Source organism: Aptenodytes patagonicus, chromosome 2 (assembly GCF_965638725.1).
Source record: "Aptenodytes patagonicus chromosome 2, bAptPat1.pri.cur, whole genome shotgun sequence".
NCBI lineage: Eukaryota > Metazoa > Chordata > Aves > Sphenisciformes > Spheniscidae > Aptenodytes > Aptenodytes patagonicus.
Genome location: NC_134950.1, coordinates 168,615,831 through 168,635,188, shown reverse-complemented (window position 1 = coordinate 168,635,188; position 19,358 = coordinate 168,615,831). Strand labels below are relative to the sequence as shown.

The 19,358-nt window shown below is 42.2% G+C and overlaps 1 protein-coding gene across 1 annotated transcript in view; it reads right to left on the bottom strand.

The window, feature by feature from the left end:
- The window catches only part of LOC143157247 (vasoactive intestinal polypeptide receptor), a 122,804-nt gene that overhangs the window by 39,732 nt on the left and 63,714 nt on the right, over positions 1-19,358 (bottom strand). Inside the window, exon 4 of the mRNA XM_076332035.1 lies at positions 4,054-4,157. Within this exon, the coding sequence (XP_076188150.1) occupies positions 4,054-4,157 (104 nt within the window). The remainder of the gene's footprint in view (positions 1-4,053; positions 4,158-19,358) is intronic.

The window sequence follows — 19,358 nt, the reverse complement described above, 5'->3', positions numbered from 1 at the left end:
ATTAAGGAAGTTTGAGGACAGAACTGGTCTGGAAATTGGTTTGCTTTTGTGGAAGCTAGACATTGTGTTTCGGCAAGTAAAAACTTAAAATGTTCTCACTGAAATCACAGATACGTTAAATCAGAAATATATGTTAAGTTGGAAATTAGTTCATGGCTTTTCTCTTTGACAGCACACAGAGGGAATCTCTGAGCATGGGGCACCACGGGACTTAAATCCAACAGGGAATCCTGCTCTAAATAAAATGGGAAAGTAAGGCAACAAAACTCCAGCCTTCTAAGGCTCTCTAGCAACACTCTAAATCAATGTATTTTGATTTGAAGCTTAAAAAAAGGACAAAAGATCATTGGTATTTGGACATTTGTTTTATCAATGAAAAATCCAAGTTTTTATGAGAATCTAACTGTTTGTGGAAAATCTAATTTTTCCAGCCCTTGATTGACCCTCCTTGTCACCATTTTCTATAAAAAACCTACACAACCAAAACCACAAAGAGCAGTTTAGACAGAAAATCTAAACCCAACCTTGTTTGGGAAAACACTCTTTAATAACAGTGAGGGTTGACATTTTTATACGCTATTTTCATAGGCCTTGACAAGTGCTAGGTACTTTACAGAACCAGTAAGGCTGAGATGAGTAGTAATCCTCCAGCATTTGCACAAGCCAGCTTGGAGGGGTGTTAAAACAAGACAGAGCTTTCAGAGAGTGCAAAGGTTACACTGGTCTTACCTATATTGCTTCTTAGACCACAGATCTCAGAGACGGCTAAAAGCATGGTGTCTTTACACCCCATTCAGTGAATCCACATCACTAAGAGCTTTGGGTCAGTAACCTTGAATACATAATTCATAGCAAGGGTTTCAGACCAATTTATCTACCTGATCTTGCCCATATGATGCCAGGAGGCTGCAATGGTGATGGAGGCACCCAGTATTGTACGGTCATACCTAAACCTTGCTCATCTGCACTGCATGGAGGGACTTGCATTGCAGTAAGGAACAGCAGAGGTTCCACCTTTCTACCCCACTGTCTTGCAGGTTCCACCCAAAGCTAACTAAATATAGTCTTGTTTCCAGTCTTGTCTGAGTTTGGGCTCCCAAAGGCAGCTGAGACTTTTCCAAGTCAACTTCCTTCATGTTGATTTCGTCTTTCTCTCATTATCTAGTTTCCTTCTTGATGGCACCAGAGCAGAAGTGTTCCAGGAAAGACCTGGCCAGCAGAAGGAGGGAGCTTGTGGTAGGGGACTGAGTTTGAGGAAGAGGTTGTCCCACACTATATTTAGGAGAGCAGAGAAATGGGGGAAAGGAAATGAAGAGATATCATAGGAGATGTCAGTAGTGGGGTGGTGGATGGAAACTCTCCAGTGTGAATACAAGTATAGGCCTTTTGCTTCTTAGAGTTATTCACAGGAGCAAGTAATGCACAGAAAGATCTTGGTGTTATTCAACAAGCAATCCCCTGCCCTTATATTTTACGATGACCAATCCTTCTTGTGTAGAGCGAGATGACTCTGCATTGAGCTTTAATGTAGCATGTGGGGTCATCCCTGTTCTGGAAACAGCACATAATGACTTCTCACTCTTCATTTGCACTTGCTAATGACAATCACTTCCTATTTATCGAAGCAGAGAATTTGACCTAAGATCATAAATGGAACTGGAATTTCACTCAGAGCTCAGATTACTAAAATATTCTTATTAGAAAAAAGAGGAATTTGGAGAAGTGAAGGAAATGCATGCCAGGATGCCTGGGTTCTAGCTGTAGACCTAGACTGATTTACAGAATGAAATTAGGCAATTTCATCATTCTCTCTCTGACTTCTAAAAGCCTCTGCTTAATTTCACAGGAACGTGATAAGAACAATTAAAGTAGATGCTAAACTGAGATTAACTGAGAATTACCTTCCTTGGTTTCTGTTCAGTAACCTCTACATTTGTCCCTTGGTAACTGAGGTTAGAATGTGAAACATTTACATTTGTAAGAGAAAAAGAACAGAAATACTGATATCAAGTCTTTCAGTAGCCCTGCACCCAAATGTGTTTTGGATTCGTGTCACCTAGCCTAAAGTCATCTGGGCTCCCTCTAGAGTAAATGCAAAGAGGTCCCTTTGGAGAAAAATGTGGGGTGAACTGACCTCTGCAGGTGTCTGTTTTCTTCACCATCTTCAGATAGAGCCTATGGGGACACCTGGGGTGGCCCCTTTCTGACCAGATGGAGGCACACAAGGGAGAAGTTGTGCATCACGTCTGACAACGGGACAGCAAAACAACCCCCCCATTTGCTAATACGTGGTTTTTAAAGGTCAGGTTGGAGAAGGGGTAATTATCACTGCAAAGGTCATAAGTGCACTACTTTGGTGCCTGCATCATCTGCTTCTTAGGGACTGCCAGAATTCACAACTAAAATCTTACACACAGCCCATATTTATTTTTCATATTTTTCTTGTTGTTTCTGACTTGAGACCAGTAGGCGTTAAAAGTGCATGAAGCGTTTAAAGCATGGAAGGTTATCAGTCTGTTCTGGACCTCATGTCACATACAGCCTGCTGTTCTCCTTTGTTTCTATTCCCTTTACTTCTTCCTCCCCAAATTGACAGCCAGTTCAACAACAACAAAAATCTATTCTTCTTCACAGGCTAGTACTGCATGTTCACCCCCCTCAACCACCTTTCACACAAATTAGACTTAAACAGCATGACAAAACTGCGGAAATCGAGAGAAAATAATTAAGAAAGAATTAAAAGAACACAATACGTGTTCTCTTGGTAACGTGGCACTCTGGCAACGCTGCAATCCATTGGGTCGCCAAAGCATGTCCCAGGAATTCCCAAATCCCCTTTGCAGCTGGAACATAAACCAGAGCTCTCGATGGAGGACCTTCCCAGAGCAGACCCGTAACAATGGCTTTTGCAATGCGCAACTGGTGCCACGCAGCTTGATCTGAGAAACGGGACACTTGAGGACGTGAAGTCGTGGCTGACCTCGAAGGCAGACTAAGGCTTTCTTCAGTAGAGCCCTGAAATTCTTTGTGCAACTGTCCCTTTGCTATTTTCTGCATTCTTTCACTATTAAGGCTGGCTCAGTTCTGTTCAGATTCTCCGTTAACTCTTTGAGTGCCTTGGTAGTGTGTGACCATACACAAAGACTTCTCACCATATATATTTATTCATGACTGAGATTCCTATGTCCAACATTCACAAACACTGACATATATCATACAGCAGAAAAAAAGCATGGGCATAGGTTTAATATAAACATACGGCTGCAGTGAAATAGAAATCTTTTCTGGCATAAGCTTTTTCTTGTTGACTATGGGACAGCTATAGGTGACTAGTTTAGATTAGATGTTGAACTTTTAGTTAGGTGAGTCTTTAGTTAGGTGAGACGAATCTTGCTTTTAACAACATTTGTTATCCTCTTTAGACTTTACCCTTCATGTCTCAGCATGCAGCAAACCAATAACAAACTCCTTCCTGTGTAATGACAATACTCTATAAAGCTAATTATACCTAGGTCAGTGATTACTAATTTACATACAGGCAGTATCCCAGAGAGCTTGCGGATTTCCTTACAAAATCCAGTAACATTGCATGAAAATTAGTGTGTTCCCTACAGTTTTCTAGATCTTAAGCTGGTTGAGATCAGCAGAGCAGCACTGATGGCGAGTTACTCCTTTTATCCCTTTTGATCCTTCAATACTTATGTTGGCCTAGAAATAATGGAATCACCATATCTACTTAAGGATCAATATAAATGTAGAGGGCTTGTTTCAAAGTTGAACATGGAAAATGAAGCACCTGAAGTTATGTGTGGGCATCACAGAGACACTGGTCTGATCTTCTCAGGTGCTGATTTCCTACCAGCCCCCTGGAAATCAAAGGGAGGATCGTCTCTTTGACCAGACGTTTGATCTCTGCTTCCAGGGATCCTCAAGAGGATCCTTCCTTCTTGAGGAATCAGGGTGGGAATGGAAAAAATTGGGCATGGGAAGATCACGTGATTTTGATATCGATCCCTGGTACATCTTGATGTCTACCCATCCAGCTTTACAAACCTCTTCCCCTGGAGTGCTGTTGGAATCATATCCACAAGCTACGGCATACGGCGCAGGGTACACATCTGTCCAGCCCTGGCTTGTGCAATTCCTGGTCACGTTCCCTGGAAGAAAAGAGAAAAGGATGATTTCAAAAGAAACGTTCAAACTGCTGTTAAACGTCTGCCTTTATTGATTCAAATGCCAGAGCACATTTCTTGTAACACTTAAAATGAGTAAAATTCTCATACTTTTTCTCTGTTACAAAGTGTTCATATTACACAGAACACATAAATGGGAGGGAAAGTTCAGGGTCGTAAATTTCAGGCCTCAAAAACAAGTACATTTTAATACTGAGGTGCCCACAAAACATCTCTTCTAATGGTACCATAATGCCAGTTGTACCCGGACCTTTGGTTGTTGGCACTGCACCAATATTGTTTGAGAGTGTTATTGTCATATTGCCTTTGTTCCTAGAAATTTTTTCATCTAAACAGAGCAGTGAAGTATTTACGTCTTTCACTTCGCTTGCGAGAAGCCAAGACAGGGATAGATAAAGTGGTCATTTCACTTTATGCAGGTAAGGTCGGAGGTCTGGGAACTGAATGCAGTCCTCAAAACACAGACCTTGCCTACAAGATGAGCCCTGATCAAATGTGATTCCTGGGAAATCTACTGCACTCTTGTTTGAGAACGAAACACTTCAAAATTTGGCTATGAGGGGAGAAAAAACATATATTGACAACCTGTATTGCCTGTTTTAACATGTATACTCAAAGGCAGGAAGATTTCCTGGACTCTTAAGCAAGTTGAGTGCCTAGGGCCTCCAGCTGGCTAAAAAGAGCCTTAATTAACATAAGGACGTCTCTCTCCTTCAGCCAAAACTGACAAAACTGTGAAGTTTGCATGCCTCTCTGGTACTCTGCACTTCCTGGTCCATCCGGGACTGTAACGGGGCTGTCCGGTGCAAAGCATTTCTCACTTTGTAAGACACCTCTGCTTCCTGTCCCAGCTGGACCTCAAACCCACATTGGCTAGGGGCTGTACAGACGTTAATCAAGCAAAAGAAGGAGAGACCAACAATCTGACCAGGATAGGCCTTAGCCTAAAAGGCTCGTAGTCTAAAAGGCCAAGATAGATGTTTGTCAGACAGAAATAAGAAAGAAGCAATAAATCCAACAGCACGTTGCAAATTCCCCCAGCACCCACTCTGACCAGCGGTCCCCACCCTGTCCGTCTCATGCGGATCACATCACTGTGGCACGCCTTTGGTGTCATTTATCACACAAAACTGCCTGCCATCCCCGACTGGAAAGCTGGTACAATAAACCAGAATGAACAAACAGTAGTCAAAACTCGCTTCTTAGATGAAGAATTACATCAGTGGAATTCAAGAGCTTTGCAAACATTTCCAACAATGGGGTTCTTTGCGCACAGGAATAATAACACTGCAAACAGGAGCAAATCAATTATGCAGCTATGAGTCATGAAAACATTCAAGCATCACCTCCAGGAATTTCTGACAATTGAGTCATCTGAACATCTTCCTAACCATAGACCTGTCTTACACTGAAATCAGCAGCAGCCTATCCCCTGGCTTAATTCACGTCTTGAATCCCCGTGAGAGGTGTATTTTGACACTAAAACTTGCCCCTGTAATTTGCCTTTACAACAGATCTAAACCCCATGAAGGCTCTGGTGCCTTTGTTCACTTTAACAGCTTCTCCAAAAGAAGTTAACCTTAGCACAGTTTGGTGGGTTGCTGTTCCCCAGGCTTTTTCTGCACGGTCATTGTTTGCAATTCTTTTTACCAGGGTTCATATCAGGATCATGAGAGATCTTGTGCAAACAAATGAAGGACATGACTGTTCAGTACTTTTTTTTGTTGAGGTGTTATGTAATTTATGTTATTTCTTCTTCATTACAATGGTTCCCATTATCTGAACTTTTCTGCTTCCTATTTCCTGCTCAAAACTCCTCCTCTCCGTTTGGGAATGCCTTTAGCTTTCACAGTGGTTTTGATTCTTTGCTTCTTATTCCCAGTGAACTAAGGGGTGCTTCTTTCAGCTTAATTTTCTCATATTTCTCCTATTTACTCTTTTTAAGTGCACTTCCTTACAATTGTTTGATTCTTTTTGTAATTCTTCTCACTGCTCTCAAGGATACTTTCAAAAGTTGTCTTAAGGCTTTAGCAGATGCGGAAACTAAGGTAGAGGGAAGCACAATGATACAGCATCACTGGGATTAAAAAATAATAATAAAAATGTTCCTAATTTTAGGGAAACTCGCTTCACAGAGAAGTTTTTCTACCACCCTTTGCTGCCCATGTCACTTTTCGATGCGCAAATCAAAACATGGTATCACACGGCGTGATACAACAAACCTTTCTAATAACTCTCATGTTCTGTACTAGACGTCTGGGAGGTGCAAAAAGTACGAGGTTAGAAGACACAGATGTTACCACACCACAATTTTGGCTCAAGTGATGGATGGTGTCTCCCCTCAGAGCAAACAACATTTCTAATTAGTACTACTTACCAGATTACTTTCTATACTGAAAACGACCACAAAATCTGGAAAAGTGCCTGTCGTGGTTTAACCTCAGTTGGCAACTGAGCACCACGCAGCCGCTCGCTCACTCCCCCCCACCCGGTGGGATGGGGGAGAGAATTGGAAGAGCACAAGTGAGAAAAACTCGTGGGTTGAGATAAAAACAGTTTAATACTTGAAATAAAATGATAATAATAATAATAATATAATAATAATAATAATACACAAAACAAGTGATGCACAGTACAATTGCTCACCACCCACCGACCGATGCCCAGCCAGTCCCCGAGCAGCGGCCCCCCCGGCCAGCTTTCCCCAGTTGATGTACTGAGCATGACGTCCCATGGTATAGAATGTCCCTTTGGCCAGTTGGGGTCAGCTGTCCTGGCCGTGCCCCCTCCCAGCTTCTTGTGCACCTCCAGCCTGCTCAGTCGGTAGAGCATGGGAAGCTGAAAAGTCCTTGGCTAGTGTAAGCACTGCTCAGCAACAACTAAAACATCGGTGCGTTATCAACTTTGTTCTCATCCTAAATCCAAAACACAGCACTGTACCAGCTCCTAGGAAGGAAATTAACTCTATCCCTGCCGAAACCAGGACAGTGCCTCACAAGCTTAGTTCTTACCCTGAGATTTACAGGCAGCAAGCTTTAGACTGAAGCATTAAACTGAGATTTTTATGTTACAAGGTCAAATCCCAGCTCTGCCACAGACTCCAGTGAAACTGCAGCCAGTTCTTGTGATCTCCCTGGATCTCCGTTTCCCCACCAATAGTAGGACTGCGGTAATAAAGGCTGTTCTTCTGTCAATGGGAAGACAAAGTGTTCAAAGCACCAGAAGTTTTATATGCTGTTTTCCAGAACTGTTTCCCGTTAACTTGTGTTTCTTCTGTAACACAAATTCTCCCCAGAATGATGCACTAAAGAAGTGCATTGAAGCCGCAAAACATAAGTGGCACTACCAGAAAAGGCAGAACTTCGGGACTTGGAAATGGTATCTCCAGCCTTTGAAAGTTCACAAGGTTTCCGAAACTTTCCCATTTCCTATGAGACTGAAGCTAAATCTTTTCAAACTGTAGTCCTGGAGAATTAATGAGAAAGAAGACCAGCGGTTTACAACTCAGTAACACATAATTAGCCGTGCACAGGTGGAGGAGATTCACAGTGAGAGCTGGAAAGCATCCCACTGCCAGTAGGTTTGTGCCCCAGGCTCTCCTCTACGTTGTGGAAAAAGGAGGTTCAAGTCCGTAGTGTGAACAGAGTCCCCTCGGTAGGGTGGTATTGGTTAACAGCTTTTTCCCTATCCCAGTCATGAAATAATCTGTCTTTTGTGGGGTTTGCATTTCATTTTGATCAGAAATGTTACAACTGTCAAACCGGTGCATCTACTCCTAAAAGCCACAACCATTTTGATGAGATGAGGTTTTCCATTTAAAAAAAAATAATAAAAAAAGCTTCATTTGAAAAAGCCACAACTGACTCTCATCCACAGTAACAATAACCTCATAACATGTCTTACCAGAACTCAGCTTCCTGCTTTCACAGAATCACAGAATGGTTGAGGTTGGAAGGGAAATCTGGAGGTCATCTGATCCAACCCCCGTGCTCAAGCAGAGCCACCTAGAGCTGGTTGCTCAGGAGCATGTCCAGATGGCTTTTGGATATCCTTGGAAACCTCCAAGGATGGAGACTCCACAACCTTTCTGGGCAACCTGCTCCAGTGCTTGGTCACCCTCACAGTAAAAAAGTGTTTCCTTATGTTCAGATGGAGCCTCCTGTGTTTCAGTTTGGCCATGGTTAGAAAATGCAAAGGAAATTAGAAAGTGCAAGAAGGTCTCGTTACTTCAGAAGTGCACTTGTGAATGGGACCCTTGCGTGTAAGAGAAGTCCTCTTCTGGGTGCTGTCACAAGCACAGGACAAAACCCCTAGTTCCCATTTCAGGGGTGCACAGTCGCTGCAGAAGCACCAGGCATATGCTCCCATGAGGCTGGGATACTCTTTATGCGATGCTGCTACTGATGCTGCAGTGATAGACTGCTCTCCAGCTCATCCACAGAGACTCTGCGTGTGGCAAAAAGGAGGTAAGGCAACTAGGCTAAACCGTTTTCATTGTACTGTAAATTAAGTGAAATCTCTCCACGGCTGCCAAAGGTGTAAATCATGCATGTTGGGAGCTACCCTGGCTTGGCAGACGCACAATAATTGCTAAGATACAATAACTCGATTGTGTATCTGAGTCCTGAGCAAAGCACCACAGGGAGACAATTAGAGGGATCTCAGCACCCCAGCTCTTTCACTGCTGTCTTCTCTCTTTGCAGATATCAGGACAAAGGAGTTTAAAGATGAGGTTTTAAAGGGAACAAGGTGATGACCTTTTCATAAGGCTCCCTGCCAGGTAGGAGGGGATGAATGTACAAAGGGAGCAAAATAACAGTGCAGAAATGAAAGGGAAAAAAAAGTTAGTTCCCTAGACCTGACAAATATAATGTGCAGAGGTAATCCTTATACAAGCTAAAGGAACTATAGTTGCTGCCGGAGAACCAGGAAGGGAAACTAACCAGTCAGCTTTCCAAAAGTACGCTGTGGTATAAAAGCCACTGCTTACAGAAAGGAATTACAAGTGCAAATATGAGGCTAGACCTTTGGCTCATTTATATCCATGTTTATGACAGTCAAGGCATAAAACACTATTGAAAGGCAAGGGGTGAAGCTGCAGGCCTGAATAACCAGTTTTCAGTAAATTTTACTGCACAGTGCCTTAAAGGCTCACGCATAGCATGACAGGCCATAATTGTTTAATCAGATCCCCACATTTCTTAGTCCAGCCCGAGATATGAGCTCTGCCTCTTTGCAGATATATTGACCACAGAACTGCAAGTGTGTTAGTGGCTTCAGGTCAAGCCCCAGAGAGATCAGCAGGGTCTCTCCCAAGATCAACACCAGCCGGTCTGCAGCACGCTAAACCCTACCCAACTGCAAAGTTGAGCAGATAGGATGGGCCATCCAAGTCAATGTAAACTGCTGTATATATAATATAATTAAGTCTAATTAAGCATGGCTCTTCCTCATGCGCTACCTCTGCCTGTATTCCTTGAAAATCTGCTTGCAGTGTGCCACGGCAATTAATGATCATGTACATGAAGCACGAGGAGAGATTGCAATTCCTCCGTACACTTCTGCATCTTTTTAGTGTCATGTCTGCTGTAGGACAGGACTTCGCCATCTGGCCCAGCAGCTGCTCCTGGTTTAAGCAAATGCTTCTTTAGAGTTCACAAAGCCCTCTCTAATTTCCTAATCTGCACGGTTTGATGGCATGCCTATTATGAAAATGGAGTTGGTGGTTGTAAGCAATTAGCTGAATGCTCCTCTTTTTCCTTCTGATTAGCTCATGTAGTTGTACAAAATCTGGTACATGGCTCACACCTATCCTAAGTGGCTTTTTCTCATTGGCAGGGTGATTCAGAAACTCTCTGCTCTGGGTAGCAAAGACAGAGGGAAGGAAATCCCTCTGAATGAAAACAAGCAGGACTGGCTAAATTCTGCGACAAGTTTTGGTTAAACCCCCCCCGCATGTTTCTTTTTAGCATTAAAAAAACCCAGTAAAATTTAAAAAAACAACACCTGTAAACTCACGATGGAAAAGTCCAAGTATTCGTGGGTTTACTTCAGTTTTTAGATACTCAGATTTTACTCATTGTTTTAATTCAATTTCTTCTGAGGATAAAGGCATTCTCCTCTCCTCTTCCTTTCCCACACCACTTTTATCTTTTTTTAGTTGGATCTACAAATAACAATGAATTGACATTACTGATACTGATCAGGAGACAAGAAGGACTTTTTTGTCTTTACCCCCCACCTTTTTTTTTCCCCGAATTGGGTGAAGAGCTGTTGAAGCTTCCTAGGAAGCAGGGCAAGTTAAGCAGCTAAGTGACTTTATGGCTTTGCATCTTGCATATCTTGGTGATGGTGGAAGTATCTCCTCAGCTCCCTCAAATGGAAGTTGCATATGAGCTAGTGTTCCACACACCTAACCACTGAATTTATCTTATTCCTATACTCTGATTTTTTCTTACCTCTTTCTAATAACTCTGATAGCTCTTTATATTTTTGGCTTTCACTGGCACCTTCCAGGTCAATCACCCTTATCATTTCTTTATATGTTGTGTGAAAACATACCTCCCTATGCTTATTTTAGACCTGCTGATGGACAATTTCATTTAGTACGCCTTCTCTAATACACCATGAAACAATCCTTCCCCACCTACTTTCCCCAAAACATTCATGACTCTATTTACCTCTGACTTACACCCTTTCAATCCACATTTTTCTAGACGGAAGAGCATTAATCTATCTACTCTACTTGTACAGTGTCTGTCCATACCTTTATTCATACATTGTTCCAATGACAGTGGCCCTATTCTCCTTTGGACATGAACCTCCCACTATCACCTGACGGACCTGCTCAGCTGCACCTTCCATGAGGTCTTCTCGCCTTGATCTTGGTCCCTCCCGCTGCCCACACACACAGCCCAGAGGGTTGTCTCCAAGTCTTCTTCCTCTGCCTCCAAGATCCTCACAGCCCTATACAAGGGGTCTAACTCTGCTTTGCAGTGAATATTTATTTTCACCACTGGTCCTTGGGAAAAACTGAGAGACGTTGTTCCATAGCAAAACACTTCACACACAAGTTATTAATTGGGATAGGCTTTCTGGAACAGGAACAAACACATGAAAAACTTCTAATTCAACTTCCTGATTTATAAATGTACTTGGGAATGATGTGGAAGAGGTATGAATCAAAATGACTTTGCAGATTGGGTTATACCAACCAGTAAAGGGCCTGGTAGAGGAATGACATGATTATTCACGACATATCGGAAGAGAATTGAGGAGTTAATGGAACCAAGATAAAACCAGAACACTTTCTTTATAAAAGGTGTTTGATCTGGGTAGGAGTTAAACACTGAACAGGTGAACTGAATAAATGCAGAGATAACTGTATTCCAAGCAATTTGTTGCCTATGTCTAGCTCTTAAGGTTTTTCTCTTTCTTAATTTCTTTTTGCCTCTCATCTGTTTCAAATACTCACTTCAGATTCAGAAACATGTCTGAAAGTTTGTGTCATAGGTGAGGTTTTAGCTCTTTGATCTTAGTGGAAGAAAACCTCTTATTGGCTTTTACTGGGAGCCTGAATTCATACAAAGAGATAGAAGGTCAGCCATAGCTAAGGGGTATTTGCTTTTGCCTCCCTCTTGCTTCTCTTGCCCTTTACTGTAATAGCTTCGAAAGAAGAGGGGAAGGTCTGCTCTGAGTAGCAATCTGTCCTGCTTCTCTGTCATCATATTCCATGGTCAGAAATCGATTTTTTTCAAGCAGAAGCTATTAAAGCAATAGAGGTTCTTATCATTTATTCTTCTTGAGATGCTGCTGAGCCCACTGGAACGTCTCTGGTTCCATTTTTATTATTGATCTGTCCTACTGTTACTGGGAAACACCTGAGACTTTCAGACAGCTATAGCTTGCACTTAACTGGATGCTGAAGTGGTTAGATCTGGGAGAAACTTGTCGGGTAAGTCAGGACAAGATATTTTCCAAACCTGCTTTATCTGCCTCAGTCATGATTTCTCAAGATCATTCTTTCAGTACAATTTCTTCTTAGTGTTTCATGCTATTCCATAATTTCATGCCGTTGTACAAACTATGGCCTGGTATCAGTATGTCACATGTCAGCCACAGCCTTCAGTTTCTTCATTTGTTCTTTTTCACATCACTTGGTTTGCAGTTACCATTGCCACATGTCCGGTGCCCAAAGCTTACTGCACCCTGGATTTTGAGAAATCCTCCATTTTCCATTATCCTCCTTTTCCCTTCCTGCGCATTACATTTCTAAGTGTGAAGATCTCGATCCTTAATAAATACAGATAATTCCTCCATTCTTAGCATCACATGTTCCCCTTAATTAGGCACCTTTTGTAAACTCTGTTTGTTTTCTCACACTAAAAGCAGATCTGTCAAACTCTAGGACAAATTTCTCATTAGATCTTTTGATATTGCAATCATACTATACCAGGAAATATTTACAGGAAAAAGATGCACATTTCTGGATAAGTGGAGGTACAGCAACTCCACAAGCCTTGGGCTGGCAGTGGGCTTTCAACCTAAGGACCTCAACGCAGTGTGCACTGGTATCACTGGACGTACATGGCTTGGGGTTCTCTGTAGGATGGTGGAGAGGTTCAGCTGCTGCTCACAAAACCTTCTCAGCACCAATCCTGCAGAGGAGTGGGGCACATGCATTGTGACACCTCAGTTGCAAACAAATCTCAAAGGTCTAAAGCAAAAACCAAGCTTTAAATAAGCTGTATATCTGGAAAACCACCTGTTTCTTTATTTACACCCATGCACATTGCTGGAGCTGGCTAACATGAAAGGTGCACTCTGAAATGCGAATGTAAAATCGATACTGATCTGTGGAAATGGGGTCATCCAGCACTGTTTTCTGCCTTGGACCTTCTGTTGTCCATGACAAATGAGAAAAATGAACATCAAACAGGGCTGGAGGCTGCCCTGACGGGCACAGGGAGCAGGAGCGTTGCCTGACTTGTCCCCTTTTCTGTGACTTCAAGGTGGGCTGTGCAAATAATTGGCACAATTCCACATAAATGAGGAGGTTTCCTGGCAATTCTGCCTTTGTGATATGAAGGCACATTTGGACTGAGCACGTGAACAGGTCAAGGGCCCTCAGTGAACAAACCTCCATAACAGATGCACTCAACTGCTTGTTTCCTTTTAAATGAGCATTGTAGTAAATAAATAGTGGGTCTGGTTAATTTTTGGGTTCTCGATGGTAGTGACAATGTTTTCTGCTTATCTGCTGCCATCTGCTCATCCCTCTCCTCATTTTATTCAGTTTTCGTTCCAGTTTCAAAAGCAATATAGAATAAAGGAGAAAACAAATTGAGCAAAAGAATGCTGGCTCAAGAAAGAGAGATTAAGACGATTTTCAAGTAAATGAGAATCATTTTTGGAGGGGGAAAATAAATATGATTCTGCATTTTTGTTTGTTTTCATCTACTCATTACAGATCTCTTTTGCATGAGCAAAAGGTTGGGATTCATCTCACCTAACTTTTGCTATGGAAATGTAGGGAGTCTAGTCTAAAGTAGCCTATCAGGTTCCCTGTAGAGGCCATATCAGACATCGAAAGGTCATCTCATCCCTTCCTAAGGAATGTCGTGGGATAACCCATGTCCTTAAAGTGCTGGAGGGAGAAATTAGACAAGGAGTTTAGATTAGATGCTTAATGTTAGGTGCCCACGGTTCAGTGGAAGGAGTCTCATCCGTATGTTTAACAAACCAAAAAGAAAGGCAGCACAATGCCAGCTCCCTGGAGCCCCTATCCATGTCCTACTTACAAATTTCATTTGCCTATCCCAGGACACGGCTATACTTTACTCCTTGAGTCAACGCTGAGCCAACAGGGACTCAAATGTGTTTGGAGGGCTCCACGTGAGGACCCTGCAAGCTTGCAGGTGGCATGAGTGGAGCTACCTGCAGTAGTCTGTTTAACCACTTGCTTCAATACCTGCAGGGGCTCATTCTCATGGTATTTCACGGGGAGCTCTTCCCTTTGCTTTGTGCAGTTGTGTAGAGTTGTGTGTCTGTGCCAGAACTGGAAAAGGTGGGGAGCGGTGATAGCTGGGTATTGCTTCAGTCTGAACCATTAGGACCTGGATATTAACAGTAAATGACATACATCCAATGAATTCGACTTGATTGCTTCTGTCCTAATGAAGTTAGATAATGCTACAAAGGATTAGTCAATGTCTTTCAAAGTGAAGGTATGGAGAGAGGCTGTCATTTCCAAATCTCTCTACAGATGAATCAGGAAAAAAAAATGAGATGACAGAATTAGACCTTTGCTGTCCATTATACTGAATTTGCCAAAAGGCCATCAGTCAGAGGCCAGGAATGATAGGAACCATGTTTTGTGTGTAAGCGCTCACAACAGCTGAGACGTACATAGGATCAAACGGCAGTTAAAATAACTTTGGGCACAATATCAAAAAAGAGAATAACAAAAGACAACAAAAAAGCTCTTGATTTATATTTGTTGAATTGAAATGTACCGCAGAGAAAAAGATACCTTTTAAATTCAAATGAAAAAGCTATCTGACAGAAGAGTATGAATGTGCAAGTTTAAAATGATAGAAGGCATTAAGAAAAAAAGACAGTCTTCATGATGGATGATGATTTAAAACATCCACAATAACATAATAAGATCCATGATCTCTCAGGTGAGTCTCGGGGCTCTGCTTATGCACAAAAGGGCTTGTTTAATGACTTTAGGTCAGATTCTGAATGCTAATGCTGGTATAAACTTGAGTTACTCCAGGTTTAAAAGATTGTAAACCCAAAGAAGAATTTGTCTCCAAATTGTTTAGATACAAGATAATATTTGTATACAACTTGCAATGATATTAAACACACAAGTGGTTTAGATACATTGGAAAATTTTATCTATGTGCCTGTGGATGAGCAGATTTGGTCCACCTATAGCTGAGAACCTGAGTGTCTGTTCTGAATTACTCCATAGACTTCCCTCCATGAACAGTGTGGAAATCATAGGTTGATTCAAACTGCAGAGAAACACCTCCAGGACATATGGGATGTGCCTCTCTGTTCACTGCAGGAGAAAACACATATATCTGGCTAGATTTAATGTTGAGCTTTAATACGGCTAACATTAGATGATACTGACCCTGATTACCTGCACCATGTAGGCAGGAGCAAGGCTGAAATCGGTAGAAAACCCACAATCTTGTTTAAATTCAGGAGTTTATAAATCCCTTGACGGGATTGAATCATCTTTCTCATGCAGCCTAGACCTTTTAGATCTCAATTGCCATGTGGAAGCAGCTTGCTGTTTTCATGAATCAATGCTGATAAATATCCTTGTCATTTCAAAATTCCTGTTTAAGAGAAAAGATTGCAAACCTAAACACTTAGTATTGCTCTGCACAAATATGTACCTTAGAGGTGACACAGTACAACTGCCAAATTTTGTAGCTGGTGTTAGCCACAGAAGTCTGGTTACATGACTCTCAACCTACCCTAGTTCTTGCCTGAAGAACCGCACGAAACCTTCTGAATGAGCACCATGGAAATCAGTCTCACAAACTGTGAGTGCATCTAAAAGCTGTCAGCAATAAGCACAGACAGCTTCATGCTCATTCTAAGACTGCAGGTAGCCAGCAAAAGCATTGCTTCCATGGAGATCTAAAGCCAGATATGACTTGGAGGATTTGCTTCTCAGCATGTAGGATTTGGGACTGCTAAACAGGACAAAGAGCAGCAGCTTGAAGCCGGGAGATGTCCTGAGCCAGATGGACAGCATTCTTAGCAATGACATTCAAAGGAGGGGAGATAATTTTGCTGAGACAGCTCAAGATTCACCTGAGACCAATACTTACAGTCTTGGTCCTAATGCACAAATTGTATCTGAATATTCAGTGAACAGGTGCAGAACTGAGTCCCTCACCCTCCTGGCAGTCAGCGAGCGACATGGTCTGGTCTCTTTCCCTCTCTGTATCTTTGGCTCGCTGCATATTAAATGCTGTGGATCCATCAGAAGAACACGCAGAAGCAGCCCTGGAGATGTCTGGATCCTTAACATCATCTGATCACTTTAAAAGCTCATCAAAGCTATCTCCAAAGTTAGTCTTTACTTCCCACATAAATCCCCACTGGAACCTTCCTCCAGTTTCTACTGTGATTCTCTTCATGGCAGTTTGCATATTCTGCTTTCGTTGGATTTTGGCTTAAACTGCTCTTTCCCTTCCTTGATTTCACTCTTACCAAACTAAGCAAGTGTCACTAAGCCACACTCTTCCAGTCTCTTCTAGTATGATGGGCTTTTTATTTACCAGAATATCTATCTTCCACAGCTTCAGTTTATCTTTGTCATTTACATGCAACAGGGGGAGAGTAAAAAGCAGTGGCAACATTTTTGGAAACCACTGTAGGATGAGGCAAGTCATCTCCTACCCTCTTGTACTCTGGAGGAACAAGAAGAGTAGCCTTGGAGAATCCACCCTACTCCAGTGGCTCACAGTTCATCTCAGGAGACTTCCAAGTACTAACCCTGGTCCAAGGATCCGACTGGTACAAGGCATGATTGAGGAATGATGATGTCCAGTGTTCAAGAGGACATGTGGAAATTTAATAAATGCTTCGGGTGGTCAGTCAAAGTGGTATTTTCATAATCTGTGATCTATGGTATTGTCGTGGTTTAATTTCAGTCGGCAACTAAGCACCACGCAGCCGTTCGCTCACTCCCCCCCACCCGGTGGGATGGGGGAGAGAATTGGAAGAGCACAAGTGAGAAAAACTCGTGGGTTGAGATAAAAACAGTTTAATAATTGAAATAAAATGATAATAATATGATGATAATAATAATAATAATACACAAAGCAGGTGATGCACAATGCAATTGCTCACCACCCGCTGACCGATGCCCAGCCAGTCCCCGAGCAGCGGCCCCCCCGGCCAGCTTTCCCCAGTTGATGTACTGGGGATGTCCCATGGTATGGAATGTCCCTTTGGCCAGTTTGGCTGTGCCCCCTCCCAGCTTCTTGTGCACCTCCAGCCTTCTCAGTCGGTAGAGCATGGGAAGCTGAAAAGTCCTTGGCTAGTGTAAGCATTACCTAGCAACAACTAAAACATCGGTGCGTTATCAACTTTGTTCTCATCCTAAATCCAAAACACCATACCAGCTACTGGAAAGGAAATTAACTCTATCCCTGCCGAAACCAGGACAGGTATATCAGGCAAATTTCCATTACCAGTTTCCTGACTGCTTCCCTGCTTTCTCTCTTTTTCTTTATTTGTGTATGCACGTCACAACAGTTCTCTGAGAATTTCTGTTGTCTTCTTGTGATATAGTTTTAGAATTTCAATCCGTTGGAGCAGGTTATGTCTAAATGCAATAGGAGGATGGCAGGGCATGAACCAGTACTGGATGGCAATGCCAGCTAATTCTCTGACGGCTTCCTACCCACATAAAAATGCACTGATGACAACGCCTGTTCCAGACAACACTCTCACAGTTTGGCTACACCTGTGAAGTTGTGCACTCTCCACCAGTCCAGCAAAAGCATGAATTCACGGTGCGGGATCCGTCAATGCCGACAAGTTCTATTTCCTTGTGTCACTCATGCCCAGTGTTCGGCAGTGTGTTTCTACCACCAGGAAAGAGTTGGTGTTTGGTGTGAAAATGATGAAGATGAACAAAACAAGCAAGGGGGTGAAGACATTATGTATTGGAGAATGGGGGGGAATCAGGAACTCGTGGAGCAGGGGAGGGAAGATACGGCTGAAGCTGCAGTGATATCTGATAACAGTGCTGGTGTCACAGTGCTATATTCAATCCATTGAAGGATTTTGAGTTGAACCATGCAAATGCATGCACATGTTGGTGTGCTTAGCGCCACACAGGGAAGCTGCCATGCCTGGGTGATCTAGAACTGGCACTACTCGCCTGCAGAGAGGCAGGATCTGGACAGCTCTGTTCTAGATGGCTTGACAGTAGGAATACACCAGAATTAATGATGAATTGCAGTCCTTGCAGTCAGTAGGCCCACGAAGCACAAGGAAGGGAAGTGGAGCCGGAAAGAGAAGTAAAACGCGTTCATGAGGGAGGGGAAAGGAGAGCAGAAGTGAATTTAGAGCACCAGAGGAAAAAAAGGAGTTTGGCAATCCTGAAAGCCAGAAGGATCTCACCCTCATTGAGTGGGTTTCCAGAGCTTGGTTATTCCCATCCCCACCCCCTTAAATCAATTAATCTCATAGTTGAAGCTTAAAAACTGTCAGTGCTAATTTTTACTGTTTAACTTGTACATGATGGACAATTTGCTTTTGGAGAAACTGCAGGAAACAAATTCCTATTACAAATGTCATCTTCTATGTATTGAAAGAAAGCTGGAATGCTCTGGTCAAAGGATAGCAAGTAATGCACTTTAATAATGAAAGGTGCCAAAAATATTTTCATCCATCTCCTTCACATGGTACTGACGAATGTCATGAAATAATGAAAATCTTCTGGATTTGTGAATGGCATAAAAATTTAATGTCAAATGACATCAGGACTATGCTAGGCATTTTAAGGTTTCTAAATGCCACGAGATATTTTATCCTTTATTTACCATGAGATAGGGTATTAGTCATTTGAAAAGCATATTCTCTCTTAGGCAGGAAAATCACATTAACTCTTTATTTCCCAGTATTTCACCCTTTTCCTGCTATAAATGCAAAAAAGATTTTCTCTTGCTTATACCAACTTTGGTATAAGCTTTCATGCTCCTGCAAAGGGATCAAAGAGTAAGACATAAACATTAACCAGATGATTGATTTCCTTGAAAGCTATTCAATCATACTCACAACTACAAAGGAAGAATGGCTTCACAAACTTTAATGGCATTAATTTTGCAACAAATCCTATACAACAAGAGGCCATCTTACCCTCCTTTTATTTAAGACTATATCTGCTTTCCACATTTGTATATGATTGTACAAAGCACATAGCTCAGAGAAAATCAAAGCTGTTGGTTTTCCATTGGAAATGGCATTAGTTTCTCTGTTTACAGGAGACGCTAGCACGTACGCTCTGCAAAGGTGGGATTCACCCGTATTGTAAGACATGCACATCTGCCAGAGCCACTCTACAATCATTTAATTGTAAATTGAGAGAAATACGTGGTTTATCAATGTTGTTCAACTCAT